At 41.0% G+C, this 17,717-nt stretch overlaps 3 protein-coding genes across 7 annotated transcripts; 2 read left to right on the forward strand and 1 right to left on the reverse strand.

Annotated features, from left to right (window-relative positions):
• The first annotated feature begins 63 nt into the window (after nt 1-63).
• aldh3b2 (aldehyde dehydrogenase 3 family, member B2) lies at nt 64-7,753 on the forward strand. 5 transcript variants are annotated; one of them, XM_054774424.1, is made up of 11 exons: nt 64-171; nt 529-724; nt 803-913; nt 1,133-1,253; nt 1,346-1,431; nt 2,508-2,589; nt 2,661-3,050; nt 3,136-3,302; nt 4,382-4,423; nt 4,725-4,824; nt 4,897-7,753. In XM_054774424.1, the coding sequence occupies exons 1-11, from the start codon at nt 119-121 to the stop codon at nt 5,094-5,096; spliced, it is 1,548 nt and encodes a 515-aa protein (XP_054630399.1). In that variant the 5' UTR covers nt 64-118; the 3' UTR covers nt 5,097-7,753. The 5 variants fall into 5 exon arrangements, with proteins under 5 accessions (XP_054630399.1, XP_054630401.1, XP_054630398.1 ...); XM_054774423.1 differs by lacking the exon at nt 64-171 and adding an exon at nt 216-463; XM_054774421.1 differs by lacking the exon at nt 64-171 and adding an exon at nt 216-437.
• On the reverse strand, nt 5,323-7,870 carry mmab (metabolism of cobalamin associated B). The gene is made up of 9 exons (XM_054774428.1): nt 7,705-7,870; nt 7,475-7,530; nt 7,308-7,401; nt 7,155-7,212; nt 7,005-7,077; nt 6,833-6,930; nt 6,687-6,751; nt 6,534-6,593; nt 5,323-5,516 (listed from the first exon to the last, which is right to left on the reverse strand). Exons 1-9 carry the CDS (start codon nt 7,806-7,808, stop codon nt 5,432-5,434), a joined length of 693 nt encoding a protein of 230 aa, XP_054630403.1. The 5' UTR covers nt 7,809-7,870; the 3' UTR covers nt 5,323-5,431.
• A 157-nt stretch (nt 7,871-8,027) lies between these two features.
• Nucleotides 8,028-16,963, forward strand: mvk (mevalonate kinase). Its single transcript, XM_054774427.1, has 10 exons — nt 8,028-8,382; nt 8,562-8,709; nt 8,889-9,036; nt 12,296-12,451; nt 14,323-14,426; nt 14,577-14,622; nt 14,780-14,870; nt 15,191-15,310; nt 15,510-15,663; nt 15,861-16,963. Exons 1-10 carry the CDS (start codon nt 8,305-8,307, stop codon nt 16,010-16,012), a joined length of 1,197 nt encoding a protein of 398 aa, XP_054630402.1. The 5' UTR covers nt 8,028-8,304; the 3' UTR covers nt 16,013-16,963.
• The last annotated feature ends 754 nt before the right edge of the window (nt 16,964-17,717 follow it).

Consider the following 17,717-nt stretch of genomic DNA (forward strand, 5'->3'; position numbering starts at 1 on the left):
GAGAAAACCGTTGTGGGGTTTTCATGAATAATGTGGCGGATTATGTTGTAAATGCTTGGTTCTTGTGCTGTGGCACACTTCGTGAGAGGCCAACGAAGCTCAGAAGTTCAGTAAAACCATGAGTAGCCCGCCAAGCCCTTCTCCGTCCAGATGGTTCAAAGCGCTTAGAAGGTGAGTTTCAGATTTATATTTTTCTGGTCAGTTTTGTGGCGGGTGAGAAGGATGCACGTGGTTGATCTCTCGTTTCGTGCATCACCTGACTAGCCGGTGGGGGTTATTAGGATTTTCACTATGCCTGTTACTAGTGGGGCTTTTACACTTATGCAAAGAGCAGTAATGAGGAAGTCCGGCATTGGAGATCTGACTAGAATGGACACAAGCGCAAAGGGAAAGGCTTGTCCTGCATGTCAAAGGAATGGCCGCTTAACATGCAGAAGGTAGAGTGGATCAGTGTACCCGGAAGGTAGTGTATTACTCCATGAATGCCTTGAGGTGATGAGATCATAAATGCCTATTTGGATGTTCCAGAACCAGGCTAGGAGAACCGTGCTTGAAGACATACCCCCTGCAATGCGAGGAACTTCTCAAGAGAGCCCGAGGGTCCTTCCGAGCAGGGCGCAGCGTCAAGGAGAGCTTCAGGCTGGCCCAGCTAGAGGCTGTGGTGCGGATGCTGGAGGAACATGAGTGTGACTTTGTGGATGCTCTCGGACGGGATCTTCATAAGGTGAGGTGCTATGATTGCTCTCATTTGCACATAATGTAAGAATTGACTTTAAAGTTGGATCTCCTGTTTTGAAACCAGCCACGCTTTGAGACGGTTGTGTCAGAATTAATTTTGGCTAAAAATGAGGCTGTTCATGCCATCAACAACCTCAGGATGTGGATGCAGCCACAGCACGTTGAGAGAAACTTGGTGAGGCTGTTTCGTTTGTAAGACATGATTTACGCAACCTGTTTAGTGGAGAACATTCCATTTCATTGCTACAAAGAGTGCATTATGTCGGCAAAGCAGATTAACAGTGTAAACTGCCTTGCTCTTTTGGAGGATTAAACGAGGTTTTCCTTTCAATTAGTCTGCCTGTAAACTCATTGCAGCGTTATTACTAACGTCAAACATGTCTGCCTGACACAGTCCACTACGCTGGATGAGTGTGTGGTGGTAAACGAGCCCCTGGGGGTTGTGTTCATCATGGGGGCCTGGTGTAGTCCCGTCCAAATGTGTCTGGTTCCACTGGTGGGGGCCATATCAGCAGGTACTCTACAGCACATCCACCGAAGGGACATTTAAGTGTGTGTGGGTTTTTTTAAATGTTACAGGTGTTCATGAAAAATGTGTTGTATTCAGGTAACTGTGCTATCATCAGTCCTTCTGAGTGCACAGCTCACACAGCAAGACTTCTACATCGTCTCGTCCCCTCCTACTTGGACAATGTGAGTATACTCAAGCACAGATACTGAAATGTAGTAATAGTTGCAAAACCACTCTTATAGTTGCCTCAATTTACGTGAGAAATCATTTGACACTGCAGATGACGGACTGTGTTGTGATGTATCTAATGATACACTCAGCAGCCATATCATTAGGTACAACTGCACAATCTCTGTTCCAATACAAGAGCTGTATCAAAAATCCTGCCACTACAAACATAATGTTCAGTTTAGACATTGTAAGGCTGACTTACAGTATCAGTGCGAGTCTTGCACTGTTTTCAGTAAATCGGGTAAGGAGCAATCATTTCGGCCATGCTTTTTCCACACAAAGCTTTCAGGCTCCCGATCTGCTTATATGCAATTTACTTCGATATTTGTTATTAATTTGTTCCGAAAGTCAGACGAAAACCAAAATGTACAAAAACAGGCAATTTTTCCCATAAGAAATAATGTAAATCCAATAAAGCCACTCCAGACACCCAAAAATATGAACAAATGTATTTTATTGAGAGTAATTATAGTTTTACATGCAGAATATTATGCCAAATTATTATGAACAATGATTGGATGGAACCTATTGTTGATGCAGACTACAATATTTTTCATAGCTCCAGAAATGCTGCAGCATTTTCAACTGTTTAATATACTGTAATTTGTTGCTGCTGTTTCTAATATTTTGGTTACCCCATTTAGCTACAGGAGATCAATGTTACAATGTTGCATCTCTGTGTGTAGTTTTGCATGTTCTCCCGGTGCATGCGTGGCTTTTCTCTGGGTACTCCCAGCTTCCTCCCACATTCCAAAAATATGCATTTTATTTTGACGTACCATAAGACCTATAAAAGTATTCCCATCTCTTTGGATAATAATGTAAAAGTGCTTATTCGGAGGAGATGCCAATTATTGTTAATGTTGAAATAAAAGTCACTGTCTTTACTGATTTTAAATGTAGAAACTGGGATAGATCATTATTATTTTTATATGATTTGACTTATTTTTTTATTTACAAGTATTTGTTTTGGAATTCAAAACAAATAAATATGATAATAATGTTGTACAATTTTGTTTTCCTCAAGGAATGCTTCCATGTGATTCTTGCAGGCACTAATGACTTGGCTGACATGGTGGAACTTAAATTTGATCATGTCTTCTTTTCTGGTAAGAAGTCCTCACATCCTGTAATTCATTACGATATATTTAGTCAGTGTAATAATGTGTTATGTGTCCAGGAACCAGAGAAGAAGGAATTCGAATTGCTCAGGCTGCAGCTCAATCTCTGACACCTGTCACCCTTGTTCTGGGTGGGAAGAACCCTTGTTACGTGGATCAACACTGTGACGTGGCCATCACAGCCCAGCGCATTGCCTGGGCCCGCTTCCACAATGCTGGGCAGAGCCTAGTGGCTCCTGACTACATCCTGTGCCATTCGAATGTCAAAACCAAGCTGGTCCAGGCCCTGAAGTGCTGCCTGATGAAGTTTTATGGGTCCGATCCCAGAGAGTCCCGCAGCTTTGGCCGCATGGTTAATCTGGACATTTTTAACCGGACTAGAGACTTGCTGTGGCGATCTGGCAAGGTGGCTGTAGGCGGACAGGTGACAGAAGCAGAGAAATATATTGGTAAGAGTACACACTGAAATAGAATAGAATATACTGTACTGGACCACATGCAACATAATTGACTTAAACTGTTTTTGTTATGAAGCCCCAACAGTTTTGACAGAGGTGGGTGAGTCAGACCCCATCATGCAACAAGATGTTGTTGGACCAGTTCTTCCTGTTCTTACAGTGAACAATGTGGATGAAGCGATTGCCTTCATCAACAAGCAGGAGAAACCCCTCTGTGTGTATGTGTATTCCAACAACAGCAAGGTACGGGGTAGAAAGATATAGTGGAACCTCTGAGGTCATATGATAGCGGATTTTTAAACAATTTTTTCCCCATCAAAAATAATGGAAATGGGGATACCGATACCGTAGGTACATTACAGCGTGGGACCACCAGCGAATGTCAAAACGCCCATAAAAAAATTATTTTTGACAGAAGCCTCCCCCTCCAAATGTTCCTGTTAGAACATCAAAGTCAATATTTGCAATTAAATGACAGTTTAATTAGATTAGATTCAGCTCAAGAACCCTCTCCCATCTCTCTTCAAGTGCAATTGTTCACTCATGACTCAATCCTACATCCACAATCCATCCATTTTCTATGCCGCTTCTCATTAAGGTTGCGGGGGGGTATGCTGGAGCCAATTCCAGCTAACTTCGGGCGACAGGCGGGGTACACCCTGGACTGGTCACCAGCCAATCGCAGGGCACATATAGACAAACAACCATTCACACTCACATTCATACCTATGGACAATTTAGAGTTGCCAATTAACCTAACATGCATGTTTTTTGGAATGTGGGCAGAAACGGGTACTCTGGTTTCCACAGGGAGAACAACTCCACACAGAAATGCCCAAGTGAGAATCAAACCCAGGTCTTTCCGATCTCCAGACTGTGACTGTGTGGCCAACATGCTAACCACTAGACCACCGTGCGGCCCACATCCACAATCCTAAACACTAAATATGACTCACACACTGATGAAACGCATAAAACGTATAGGTTCCCAGCACTAATGATGATGTAAGATGATCGATGAACAGATGGAATCAAATTCATGGTGTAGCCTTAAGCCTGGTCATCAGGCTAGCAGGCTAAAGAAGGTGTTTCTGCAGTCTGCATCTAAATAATCCACACTGCTTGCCTGTTGTAATTCCAGTAACGACTTAGGCCTACAATATATTGACTTGTGGTCACCTCTCCTGATTGACTATCAAAGCTGGTGCTTCTGTAGCCAAACAAATTTTTGCATCTCACACGACATGACTATGGTGCGCTCAAGGACCACCGAACAAAGTTCAAACCATATTTTTCTCTTCTAAAATTTGTGTTCTTTTAAGATTCACAAAAAGCCAAAGATAAAGGAAGACTCAACCAATCATGTAAGCTATGTTGAAGTCCTATGGAATGTCATGCATCACAGCAGTCCATATTTTGTAATAAATGTTGCAGATCAAAAAAGTCCAAAAAAAAGCAAAACATGTTAAATGGTTATCTTTGATGTTCTGAACATCTCATGCAACATTGATAACAGTTGTGAGTTTAGAGGCCTATTTTGCAAGAAAGTGTTGACTTGACTTGTATAACATTAGGGAATTTGACTTTAGAGCTTCCCACTGTATGTTCTGTGTAGCGCTCGTATAAGCCTCCATCTCTCATATGTTGATGGTTCTGACTATTCAGGTGATATCCACAATCATGAGTGAAACTTCAAGCGGAAGCTTTTGTTCTAACGACTGCTCACTGCAGAGTGTGATGGTGGCCATGCCTTTTGGAGGAGTCGGTAAGTCGCCAAAGTGGATGTGTAAAGAAATAGGACAATATATTGCTTGACCACTTTGTTTTTTTGAGGCAGGTGCCAGTGGAATGGGTTCCTACCACGGACGCTACAGCTTCGATACCTTCTCACACAGGAAATCATGTCTGCTAAGAAGCACACGCTTAGAGTGTATGACCTATCTGCGTTATCCACCCTACGAAGACCGCAATCTGTCCCTCATGACGTGGGCGAGCACTCTGTCCCAGAAGAGCCAGGGCTGGTGCCAGATCCTGTGATTTGCGTAGAAGGGTCAAGCTGGAACCAAAGGCATATTAAGACCTGCATGTATTGTACTGTTACAAAGTCCACTGACATAAGAGGTTCATGGAGGAACAGTTGCCACAACTGATGCTGGTATTGAATTATTGAACAAGCAAAAGCAAAATGAATGTGTTTGAATGACAAGTGCATGTTGATTTTGAGAAATTATCACAGTTTACAGTATATAAAAATGCACCCAAATCCAGATTTTCACCTCATTAATGTTTAATGCTATACTTTAAAACTGTTAAATATACAGATGAAGGTACAGGCCAAAGATGTATTACGTAAATGTTTTGTCAGCCTGACATTACTCGGGTCTTTTGTAGATTTTCTCCTTGTTGTTTTCCTTTAGGGCTGCATATCTTGCCACAGTGAAGAGATAGTCGCTTAATCTGTGGAAGATATGAATGCATTTATCAGATGTATGGTCAAAAATGCATGCTTAGTACATTGCCTGGCCAAAGCAAAAAAGGTCACACATTCTAATGTTTTGTTGGACCGCCTTTAGCTTTGATCATGGCACATATTGTATTTACTGTGGCATTTCCACAAGCTTCTGCAACATCACATTTATTTTTGTCCAGATCTTTTGACAGGACATTCAGACCTCTGTGCAAAGTTTCCCCAATGTCCTTCCACTTTTTTTTAAAACCTGATTTTAGTAGCATCAGCAATCTCAGTTTTCTCATGCTTGATATATACCAATAATTTTACACTTCTGAAACTGATTAACATATTTTACACGACCACAGGATGTGTCTTTGGACATGGTAGTTTAACAAATGAGAAGCTACTCATTGCATCAACCATCCATTTTCTATACAGCTTGTCCTCATGAGGGTCACGGGTGAGCTGGAGCCTATTCCAGCTGACTTTGGGTGAGAGGTTGGGTATACCATGGACTGGTCACCAGCCAATCACAGGGCACATTTCTACACACGCTCGCAGTCACAGCTACGGGCAATTTAGAGTCTCCAATTAACCTAATATGCATGTTTTTGGGATGTGGAAGCTGTAGTATCTGAAAAAAATCTTCGTGCGCACATGTAAACTCCACACAGATCGCCTGACTGTGAGGCCAACATTCTAAGCAACATCACCACCCATGCAGTACTTATCCAATGCCAGTCTCTTGACAATTTGGCGTGGTGGTTCTCAAATATTTTCAGTCATGCCCCCTGATTTGATATACTATTGAGAACCTGTAATATTTATCTGTACAAACCACTGCATAAGTTGCTGGCACCAGCATTGTACAAGCATGAATAAAGACACTAACAGACTTGCCAACCTTGAAATTGTATGAGTAGTCACCCCAGCCTCTCACCCCAAGCACTGGCTTGGAAAATCCCGGTGGCGACTATTTGTTTTTGACCAGGCAGAGTATATTATTAAAACGCTGCAATTACCTATTTAAAAACCTGGCAACATCTGGATCTGCCTCCCCTGAGCGCACAATTGGAGCAACACTGTAAAAGCAATGAATAGACCACAAAATTTTAGAATAAGTTTACTGTTTTTTTTTTTTGTTTTGTTTTGATGACAAATGCACAATAACTGACCTTCTTTCGGCTCTACGACAGACTGTCCGAGCTACATGCAAAGCTGTGCTGCTCTTTCCGCCAGACTGAATGATAGACAAGGGTCAAATAATGCAACAGAAATATTAAATAGAAACACAAGTCATCGTCAGCATAGTTGGACTTACAGGTAAAATGAAGTTAGTTAAAGGAGGGAGTTCCTCAGTCATTGTATCAATCCAGTCTTCCAAGTCAGCTATTGGCATTGCAGTAAATTTTGTTCGAGCTTTCAAGAAGATACACATTAGAATAAACACTTGGACAAAAAAGCAGCCAAAATCACCTAACAAATGCACTTACTTATATGACTTTTTCTTGCAGATGATGGAGGGGTGGCAATATTGGAGCCAACATCTTGCAAAACACATTGTATCTGGAGGCGAAACAACAAAATATAGTCATAAATCTAATTATTGCTACATTTCTAAGAAGGGGTATAGTAAATCCAACCTTGTCCAGCTGGTGAGTGAATGTATGACCTTTTTCAAGACAAAATTCTCTGGCCAAGCTGCAATATTCAATACAACAGGGTCAACTTCATTGAGTCGGGTAACAGAAAAGGTTTAATTGTGGATTGTGGCATCTGAATAGACGATACGTTACCCTATAACTGATGACAGTTCATCAGTATTTCCTAAAGCTTCAAAAATATGATCTTCTTTTGGTCTCCTTTCTCCTGTAAATGTGCTAGAGAAACCTATACAAGAAAACAAAATATGTCACTCTGCACATCAATCAAACATGGCTTCTCAAGATGCAATAAAAAAAACCTTTGTCGCCTGTTTTCGTATAGATTTTTGGCACTCTGTCTCCATCAGAGGTGTAGCTGTATAGTGAAAGATGAGAGTATGGATTATTAAAAAAGTGTATAAAGAATCCGGTGCTCAAAACTAATCTACTACACACAGACAACTAATGAAATGCCTTCTGCTGTTAGCTTAGCTTCTGCCTGACTTAAACAGAATTTTTTTTTACAATACATCAGTTAAAATACTACAACCTTCTCCAAAAGAATGGCGTTCCCCTTGTCTGTCGTTCTCTAAGTTGCCTGCCAGTCCTTACAAGACAGTGGAGAACTGAAGGTTTGATAACAAACGAAGCCATGTTTATTTTGTAGACTCGCCTTGGAGTGCCTAGTTTGCACCCTCAAGCTTTCCGTAGATCATGGGCGGTTCATTTTTGTAGCGCGATTGGTCAACACACCGAATGAGCGGATGACACGGTCAATATGATTGGCTGAAAGATTTACGAAGCCGAAAGAGAGGGATTGTTGATTGGTTACTATTTGCCAAATGTGTTTTGGTCCATCCTCCAGCATGTCAGCTGTGTGTTTAACGCGATTTTAGTGCTCTACGTCATTTCAGGCCACAGATGTCCAGCCTGTCTCTTGACAAATACGTTACCCCATATTACTCCTTATGTTTTACATTTTTGTCTCGCCTCCATGACCGCCTGGGAGCTGTGCTTAACAATTGTCGATACTTCGGCTTCAACGGGAGTAACACTAGCTTCCTGTGACTAGGTTAGCTAATGAAAAGGATTTAAGTTTTCCGAGGTTATTTGGCTGTGCTTTCAAGACCCTTTTTGTATTTTTGAAAACATGCGTGTCAAGGACTGCATCGTATCTGCTCCGGGAAAGGCGATTCTCCATGGAGAGCACGCAGTTGTACACGGAAAGGTAATATGCCAATGATGAAATTATATGAGTATGGGTTTTAAGATATTTTAAAGTAATTCTTTGTTACCCCACAGTACAGTTTAAATACTAATAATCAAGGGTTTTGCAGTCAGATACTAGCGACGCTCGGGTAAATGTTGTATAATTGTCAATTGCTTGTTGTTGTTGATCCATTGCAGGTTGCACTTGCTGTGAGTTTAAATCTGAGAACATACTTGAAGTTGAAAGCCACCAACACTGGTAAAGTTTGCATCAACCTCCCCAACATTGACACCTTCCTCTGCTGGGATGTGTCTGAGCTGAAACATCTTACAGTCTATTCATGTGGTAAGGAATGCCGCACAAATGAAATATTAAATTACCTTTTTATTATTTACTGCATTATTTTTACTGTTGCAAACCATAAACTCTTCTTAAGAGAATGTTCAGTGTTTAGACAGACCTACTGTGAATAGTGTTATCGTACTTATGTTTTGTTCAGTTCAGGGTTTCTGTCATTTTAACAGGCAGGCAGTGGGATGAGGTGAAATGTCTGGATGCTGAATTTGTAAAAAGACTGCGTGAATTTGTCGGTGTAGCAAACGGAAACTTGGATACTTGCAGTATGGCCACCTTGGCGTTCCTCTACATGTACCTCTCAATCTTTCGATCAAGGTAAGTACCATCAAATGGAAAACACCCCCAAAAGTCTGAAAACTGGCACTGCTTTCAGCAAACTAAATAATAGGTTAATTTTACACAAATCCAAGTCCTAACCTGTCAGCTTGATCCTCTCCCCACAACCGTTGTCAAATTCTGCCTTTCCACTGTAATTCCTGTCATTTCTGCCATCATTCGCTCTTCACTTTCCACTGGAATTGTTCCATCACACTTCAAGGCTGCAGTTGTTTCTCCAATTTTGAAAAAAACTGGTTCAGATCCTAATAATTACGATGACCTCCATCTTATTGCTAACCCACCCTTTATTTTCAAAATTCTTGAAAAGACTGTCGCCTCCCAACTTCACCTTCTTTTAACACATAACTCCCTGTATGAACCTTTCCAGCACCCGTCACAGCACACCAACTGCTCTCCTTAAAACCACCAATGACCTCCTCACGGCTGCTGTTTCTGGCCTACTCTCCATCGTCATCCTCATTGACCTAAGTGTGGCCTTTGATACCATCTCACACCCCATCCTCCTCCTCCTCAATAGACCGTCATCCATTGGCATCCACTACATATCCCTTGACTGGTTTCATTCAAATCTCACTGGCCACACTCACTTCATACAGCTTAAGTCCTTCAAGTCTGACCCATTCTTCTGCAGGTTCCACATCCAGTTCCACTACTTTGCTGATGACACACAGCTCTACCTCTCCACTTACCCAAACTCCATACTCTCTACCTCCTCCCTCACCTTCTGTCTATCAGAAATAAAATCCTGGTTCACCACAAACTTGCTCAAACTCAACAGTGACAAAATGGAGCTACTTCTTGTTGGAACACAATCATTAGTCTCCAAAGACAACATTTTCACCCTCACCATTGACAGCTCCTCAGTCTCCCCCTCCCTTCAGGTAGAGTCTGGTTGTCATCCCAGATAACAAACTGTGATATAAATTCCACATTAACAACATCACTCGATATGCTTATTTTCACCTTTGCAACATTGATCTCTCTGCCCCTCCTTCACTGTCCACGCTGCCTCCATCCTTGTCCATAGCCTGGTCACTTCACGCAACGACTACTGCAACTCATTCCTCCTCTGCTTCCCGGATTATAACTAGAACCGCCTCATTTCACCACATCACCCCCATCCTGCAGCAACTTCTCTGACTCTCCTGTCAAGCAGAGAATACATTACAAAGTCCTCCTACATACCTTCAAGGCAATACAGAATCTCAGCCTACTTATCTGACTGACCTCCTCCACATCACCACTCGAGTTCAGTGTAGTGGCTGTTGCTTCCAATTGCGTTGTTTGTCCTGTAGAATTTCACCTTTTAGCTGATTGAAATGCTTTATTAATTCATTCATTATGCCGCTTGTCCTCACTGCTGGAGCAATATTTATGTGCAGTGAGTATGCTGGAGTTTATACCAGCTGACTTTGGGCGAAAGGCAGCCGCTAGAGCGAGCTAACCAGTTAGCCTCAAATTTATTCCTTCTAAACTTCCATCCATCCATCCATTTTTTATACCGCTTCTCCTCTTTATATGTGCAGTGAGTATGCTGGAGTTTATACCAGCTGACTTTGGGCGAGAGGCAGGGTGCACCCTGGACTGGTTGCCAGCCAATCGCAGGGTACATATAGACTTACTGTACAGTCGTCCCTCTTTAGCGTTTAAATGGTTCCAGACCGACAGTGTTAAATGAATTCTAATATAGGATTCAATGTTGATAAATGGAATATTTTCGTAGTTGGAGCATAGAAAACCTGTTTATGACTCTGTAAATTTGGATTTTAACATTATTAGAGCCCTGTAGGCATGAGAAACATGCCTATAGTCCCCTTTACACTCCTATTATTCAGTGTTTACATCACATTGGGCAACTTTTATGCTGCAGGGACTCAAGGCAGCCGCTAGAGCGAGCTAACCAGTTAGCCTCAAATTTATTCCTTCTAAACTTCCATCCATCCATCTATTTTCTATACCGCTTCTCCTCTTTATATGTGCAGTGAGTATGCTGGAGTTTATACCAGCTGACTTTGGGTGAGAGGCAGGGAGCACCCTGGACTGGTCGCCATCCAATCACAGGGCACATATAGACAAACAACCATTCACACTCACATTCATACCTATGGTAGATTTAGAGTTGCCAATTAACCTAACATGCATGTTTTTGGAATGTGGGAGGAAACCGGAGTACCCGAAGAAAACCCACGCACACACAGGGAGAACATACAAACTCCACACAGAAATGCCCAAGGGAGAATCGAACCCAGGTCTTCCCATCTCATGACTGTTACTGTGTTGGCCAACATGCTAACCACTACACCACCGTGCTGCCCCTTCTAAACTTAAGAAACCAAAAACTTAGAACTTCCACATAGAATGGGAGAACTGTTTGCCAATCTGTCATGTTGGACATGCCATGACTTCATGACTCATGACTCATGTCTCATCAATGTTTTGTGTCATTACTGCCGCTTACTGACCAGAATAATACATATCACTTGTATTTCAATGTTTTGAAACATTTTGAAAACGTCTACCACAAAAGTCTACCACGAAACAGCGATCATTTACTTTAAACAATTCTAAAAACCCGCAATATAGCAAAAGGATGATAATCAAACCATGATATTGTGAGGGACGGCTGTATAGACAAACAACAATTCACATTCATACTTATGGACAATTTAGTCTCCTAACATGCATATTTTTAGAATGTGGGAAGCCGGAGTACCAGGTTCTCACCGTGCGTGGGGAGAACATGCAAACACCCAAACGGAGATTCATACTCTTCTGTATTTCCTGACAACATGCAAACCGCTAGGCCATCGTGTGGCCCATTGAAATGCTTTACTGTAACTCAAAGCTGTAAATGTAAATGATACCGATAGATCAGAATAGCGGGTTGTCAGCAAATTTAATCGGCACTGACACATAACTGTCTGCCAGAGGTGATGGCTTCTGACAGAATGGCCACTGATGAATCTGGCATGAGGCCACACTGCGACCTACAACAAGCACTTCCCTTTGAGACAAAAGCTGCACTATTACTATTCTCCTGTCCAGTAAAAACAGCTTTTTCTACAGATGAATGTCAAGTTGCGTTTATTGTCTTACTACAGCGGTTATTGTCTTTCTGTTATTACACACCCCTCAAATGCAGCCAAAACAGTACACAGTATGTGCCAATGTCAGTTAAAGTTACTCTAAAAGACAATTTGTTCACAGATGTTATGTTCTTTTCTTCCTACATTAGTGAGCTGCCAAGCTTGACTGTGTCTGTGTGGTCAGAGCTGCCTACCGGTGCGGGACTGGGCTCGAGTGCTGCCTACTCTGTGTGTTTAGCAGCAGCTCTGCTTTGTGCAAGTGGAGCCATTCCCACTCCTCTCAAAGAGTGGGACCACACTGCGAGGTACGGTACATTATTGACAGTGGTCTGTCCAGACTGCATTTGGCTGGATAATTATAATCACATAAGAGCTTTTATGATTATAATGTTGATGTGTGCGTTTGGGGTTTGGAGTTTGGTGATAAAGGCAGTTAAAGGCAATAAAATAACAGGAAAGTCATCAATTGTTTTGTTTCAATTTGACACTCCTATTTTTTTTTTTTTTTCAAGAAGTGGAGTCACCCTCTGTTGGCTATGTAGAAGGTTCACATATTAATGACATGTCCTGTAATCAATGTGCTCACTGTGATAGAGAGAGCAGGGGAAAATTATATCTGTGTGACCACATAGGGACAAAAGTTATCCTTACTTTCATCCTCACTTGTGTTGTGATCTGGCGCTATATATAAAATAAAATAAAATAAACATCACCTTCTAGCCGAGGGAGTGTGGGGGGGGACCTCCTAATACAGTACAGAGGTGTCCAACATTCATCACTATTAGAGCTAATGGTTTTATTTATATGGCTTGCAACATTTAATTACACTTTATTTACAAAGCAGCTCTGCTCTCTAACAGTTAAGTCATTTTGTGCTATTTTGTGGTAATTTGTCATTAAAAAAGAGGCATAATGTCGGAATTGAACAGTTATAAAAACACCCAAGAGTTTATGCACATATTCTTTGATCAGTCGGGGAGCTACTCAAAATCAGGTGGTGAGCTAATGGTAGCTCACAGGCTACCTATTGAATACCCCTGCCCTAATATACTGGTAGGGGAAACACTGATGGTTAGATATCAAGGTATTCGCAGGTTCTTAGAAAGTCTCTAATCTAATCATTTGAATCGAAGGCCTTAAAATGTCTAAAATGTTCTTAATATTTCATAAAATGTCAAGTACGATTTTGAAAAGTCTTAACAATGTATTAACGTTACTTTTATTTAAAACAAATGCATGGATTTCAGTCTCGCTTTAAAATATTTAGATTTTTGAAGCTGCTATAACATAACTAGCACTAAAGAACCTGTGCAGCCCAGTCAGAATTTATCGAGCACAACCACCTAGTGTGCTGTGAGCGTCCCGCAGCGTGTTACAGCTGATTAATAGCAGTGGAGAAAACTTAATGGAAGCCCACAGCTAAGCCAATTACTTGTAGAATATGTTTTTAGATGATTCAGTTGGGGTAAACATTTTATATTCCAATGTGAAAGAGCTGTGAATAAATTCATATATTGTACTTAAACAGTAATTCCATGTCTCCGATTTTCCTTCATGTACTTTTGTACTTTCTTGCCAGTATGAATGTGAAATGGGTCTTAAATTGTATTCATTTTGGTGGTAAATCTTTAGAGGGATAGTTTGGATTTTTTGACATGAAGTTGTATGACATCCCCATCAGCCGTGTAGAGTATCAACGGTTGCTTACCCCCCACTTCATCCTGTGAGCAGAGTTCTGGTCGGATTTCGGTGAGGAGGAGCGTAGTTCTGCTTAGTTGGTGGGGCCACTAAAGTAAAGAGTTTGGCTTCTCAAAACATTCAAAAGCGTATTACATTTGCATCAGAAAAATGCCTCCTCGAAAAAATCAGACCCCACAATCACTCTGCGTTACTTTCTCTCCCGTTGTATAACTGCCCACTGTCGCCTGTGCGCTGCCGTGTATGTGTTCCACATGCGCGGATGAAGTCTCTATTCAGACGCTGTGGAACACATACACAAGTCACTCTTGATGCACTACACTGCTGATGGGGATGTCATCCAACTTCATGTAAAAAAAATCTGAACTATCCCTTTAAATTTGACTTGGTGAAACCTGCAGAGACCCCGGATATACGGTTTAACTATTGTCTCATTGGTCTGATTTATACTGTGATGCAAACTTCGTCAATAATGCAGGTGGTGTCAGGAGGACCTGGAGCTAATCAACAGTTGGGCCTTTCAAGGCGAGATGATCATCCATGGTAATCCTTCTGGAGTAGACAACGCTGTAGGGACATGGGGTGAGGCCCGGCATATGGCGTATACTGCTTAATGTGTTGCACTTTTTTAATAGAATCTTTAATAGAATCACTGGAGTGTCGCGTGCAGCTTCAGTGTTCATTATCATCAGATGATTATCTCTTTAATGACTTTGATTTCTTTCTGTGCAGGTAGCATGCTGAGGTTCGTGGCCGGGAGGATCATACCACTGAGCAGGTAGTGACACTGATTAAGCTCCACAGAGTGGGTTCATAAAATCACAGTACATATTTTTGTTACAGAAATAAATGTTGATGGGATTAAATTGTCATATCAGCAGGGTACACGAAGAACAAATTTAGCTCAATCCTCTTGTGTTTTGCCTTACTTCCAGGGTGCCCTTATTAAGAATTCTCCTCACTAATACCAAAGTGCCGCGTAGCACCAAGGTACTTGTTGCCAGGGTGAAGGACAAAATTAACAAGGTACTAAATGTTTTTCCCTCCCCTGTGTCTTACCTGCTGATGTTGTAATTAATATAATAGGCATCGCCTTTGTATGGCACACACTCTTGGCGCTTGGTGTTGAGTGCCGTCATAAAATATTGAAATTAAACTCTTAGCCTGCACCCTTGTGTGCTGTTACCTTGGCGACAGCAGCAGGTGTGCACACTTTTGTCTGCATGTTGTTGTGACAGTGTCTTGATCAGTCCAGAGTAGTTCAACCTGCTGTTTTATATTAGGTTAAAACATATATAGGTGAAGTAAGTGCTAATAACCTGCGTTTTCCCTCCCCTTTCTTATAGTTTCCCTCTATTTTGACCTCTGTGCTCGATTCAGTTGATGCCATTTCCTGCACTTGTGAGAAAGTCCTTTTAGAAATGACGACTCAGCCAATCACAGGGGAGCACTACAATGTTTTGGAGGTATGAGTACAGAAGGTCAAAAACAGTCTATTTCGGGATACTGCTTTATTTGTCTAAAAGTAGGGTGTCCAAACTTTTTCTTGCGAGTGCCTTGATACATTTTGTGCAAATCATTCACATGTCTATATAATTTCATGAAGCATCTCTTTACCTCCCACAAGAACTATCACCTTTGACATGTTTGTCTTTGCACTCGTAGGAACTCATTGACATCAACCAGCATCATTTGAATGTGATGGGGGTGGGACACCCGGCCCTGGACACCCTGTGTCGGGTCACGCTCGCCAGAGGTCTCCACAGCAAGCTAACAGGAGCAGGTGGAGGGGGCTGTGGCATCACTCTTCTGAGACCAGGTAAGTAGTTCTTAGTAGCATGCATTTGTCTGGACATTGCCAAACACTTGCTATGATCCAGCAAAAGATGTACAATAGCAGAGAAACTCTTCATCTCTGAAACACAATGCAGCTCTCAACCGTTAATCCTTTGTGTTACCTCATATTATTTATTTCCGCTCTCTCTATCTACAGTCATAACTTGCCTTTCTTTATAGAAACGGACTCAGTTGTGGTCCAGAGTACAATTCAGGACTTGAAAGACTGCGGCTTTGACTGCTGGGAAACAAGTATTGGCGGGCCTGGTGTCCAAGAGCATTCTCCCCTCTCTGTAAAGGAGGATATTTTAGGAATCTTAAACAATTATTGACACTCAACTGTGGCCATAGATGCGCAAGTGGATCAATGACAGTCACAAGACCTGAGGTATGCACGACTGCACCAGTGCACAAAGGGACATTTTCACAAAGCAATCATGAACTTCCTTGACTGATAACTGGAGAAAGACAACATTTTCAAATGTCAAACACTAAGCTGTGGCTCATCTCGTTAATATTTTAAGCAGGGATGTCCCGATCCACATTAGTCTTGCCGAGCTGACCGTTTTTTTTTTTTTAATAATAACTTTTTGTTACAAACATGAATTTGTGGAATTGAATATGGGTATGAAAATAGCTCTTCAAATCATTAAAAATAATGCAACCACAGTATTTCTGAATTTACTTTTTTGTTTCATACTATGACCAACAATATTGTTGTTGGTCAAAAAATGTAACTCTTATAAGCTATTTTTGTTGTCATCATTATATTTGTCCAAACAAGGGTACCCTTAGTTGTATCAGGCATTAAAATGAACAAGAACTGAAGACACAAAGGGTCTAATCATTTTTTCCATGAGTGTACAATGTTTTTATCAAAATTTCGTGACTAAACCGGGCCTCAGTGCTTAATTTCGTACCTCCTCATGTGCATGCATTTCTTGTTAGTATGACAATACAGAATCCTTGAATAAAGATGATGGCCACACTGTTTGAGTGCAGATGTGCTTGGTAAATAAAGTAGTGTACAGTTTAAATGTTGCCAGTCACAAAACACAAATAGTTGACATCTTGAATATTAATGAAAGTTGGAGATCTAAATTTATACAGGTTGAAGTTTAGCATGACAGATTTCTATTTAATAAAGAATATTGATTTGTATTATTTTATTCTGTCAATTTTGTTATCTTGAATTAAAAAATAAATTATTGAACAGTTTATTTCCCATGTATTCATATTGCAGATGCAAAACGTGCATCACATTAAATTCAGGTTTGTGTCAAATAGTACAAAAATGGTTTCACACAGATAAAGGAAAAAAAAGACAATCAATTTTTTAAAAATAATTCCGTATTTGCAAGGGGCCCTTGAAATTGTCAAACAGTGCTCCTGGCAAATACCACATAAATACATTGAAAAATGTACTGTTAATTCATTTGATCGGTGTCAGCTGATCGGAATCGGCCGCATAAAACCCTGATCTCAGCATCCCTAGTTTAATTATGTGCGACTCCCGCAGTAAACAACTGTTGGGTAAACTCACATGTAATGAACATGTTTGTCCACTAGATGACGATAGAGTAGCACAAATGCCTCCCAATGGCGCGGCTACACGATTAGTGTCCGCACTAGTGCAGCACTTGACTATTTAATTTATAGAATTTTCCAGATGTTTCCAACTGTAGTGCCAATCCAGTCTAATGGGTTTGAATTTGGAAATCATTTGTTTTATTGAAATACAATCTGTTCCCATTCAGTTCAGTTAACTTTCTGAGTGAATCATGATGGATTTTTTTTTCCTGCTCTGGATGAACACTGAAATTACAAGTCTCTTTTATTGTACTTAAAATATGAAACAAGTGACTAATTATGGTTAAATATGACAGTGTTGCCAGCTCCTCAGTAAGAAAAGTAGCTATTGGCTGACCTAGAATTCACAAGATAATATCATTAGCTAATTTGCATATTATTTACATGTGACGTTGTAAAAGATGCAGTAGGAAAAAAGCATAACCTCGTAGGAGAGACAAAAAAGTG

Source organism: Dunckerocampus dactyliophorus, chromosome 4, assembly GCF_027744805.1.
Source record: "Dunckerocampus dactyliophorus isolate RoL2022-P2 chromosome 4, RoL_Ddac_1.1, whole genome shotgun sequence".
In the NCBI taxonomy this organism is placed as follows: Eukaryota; Metazoa; Chordata; class Actinopteri; order Syngnathiformes; family Syngnathidae; genus Dunckerocampus; species Dunckerocampus dactyliophorus.

What these genes read in the sequence shown, in the direction of transcription:
- mvk (XM_054774427.1), top strand. Translation starts at nt 8,305, where the DNA reads ATGCGTGTCAAGGACTGCATCGTATCTGCTCCGGGAAAGGCGATTCTC. An exon ending in GAGTGGGACCACACTGCGAG is followed by an intron (nt 12,452 to 14,322) that starts GTACGGTACATT and finishes TCAATAATGCAG; the next exon opens with GTGGTGTCAGGAGGACCTGG. An exon ending in TGAAGGACAAAATTAACAAG is followed by an intron (nt 14,871 to 15,190) that starts GTACTAAATGTT and finishes CCTTTCTTATAG; the next exon opens with TTTCCCTCTATTTTGACCTC.
- mmab (XM_054774428.1), bottom strand. Translation starts at nt 7,808, where the DNA reads ATGGCTTCGTTTGTTATCAAACCTTCAGTTCTCCACTGTCTTGTAAGG. An exon ending in GAACTGTCATCAGTTATAGG is followed by an intron (nt 7,213 to 7,307) that starts GTAACGTATCGT and finishes TGAATATTGCAG; the next exon opens with CTTGGCCAGAGAATTTTGTC. An exon ending in TAACTAACTTCATTTTACCT is followed by an intron (nt 6,752 to 6,832) that starts GTAAGTCCAACT and finishes TCTATCATTCAG; the next exon opens with TCTGGCGGAAAGAGCAGCAC.
- aldh3b2 (XM_054774421.1), top strand. Translation starts at nt 292, where the DNA reads ATGCCTGTTACTAGTGGGGCTTTTACACTTATGCAAAGAGCAGTAATG. An exon ending in TGATCATGTCTTCTTTTCTG is followed by an intron (nt 2,590 to 2,660) that starts GTAAGAAGTCCT and finishes TTATGTGTCCAG; the next exon opens with GAACCAGAGAAGAAGGAATT. An exon ending in AGGAAGACTCAACCAATCAT is followed by an intron (nt 4,424 to 4,724) that starts GTAAGCTATGTT and finishes CTGACTATTCAG; the next exon opens with GTGATATCCACAATCATGAG.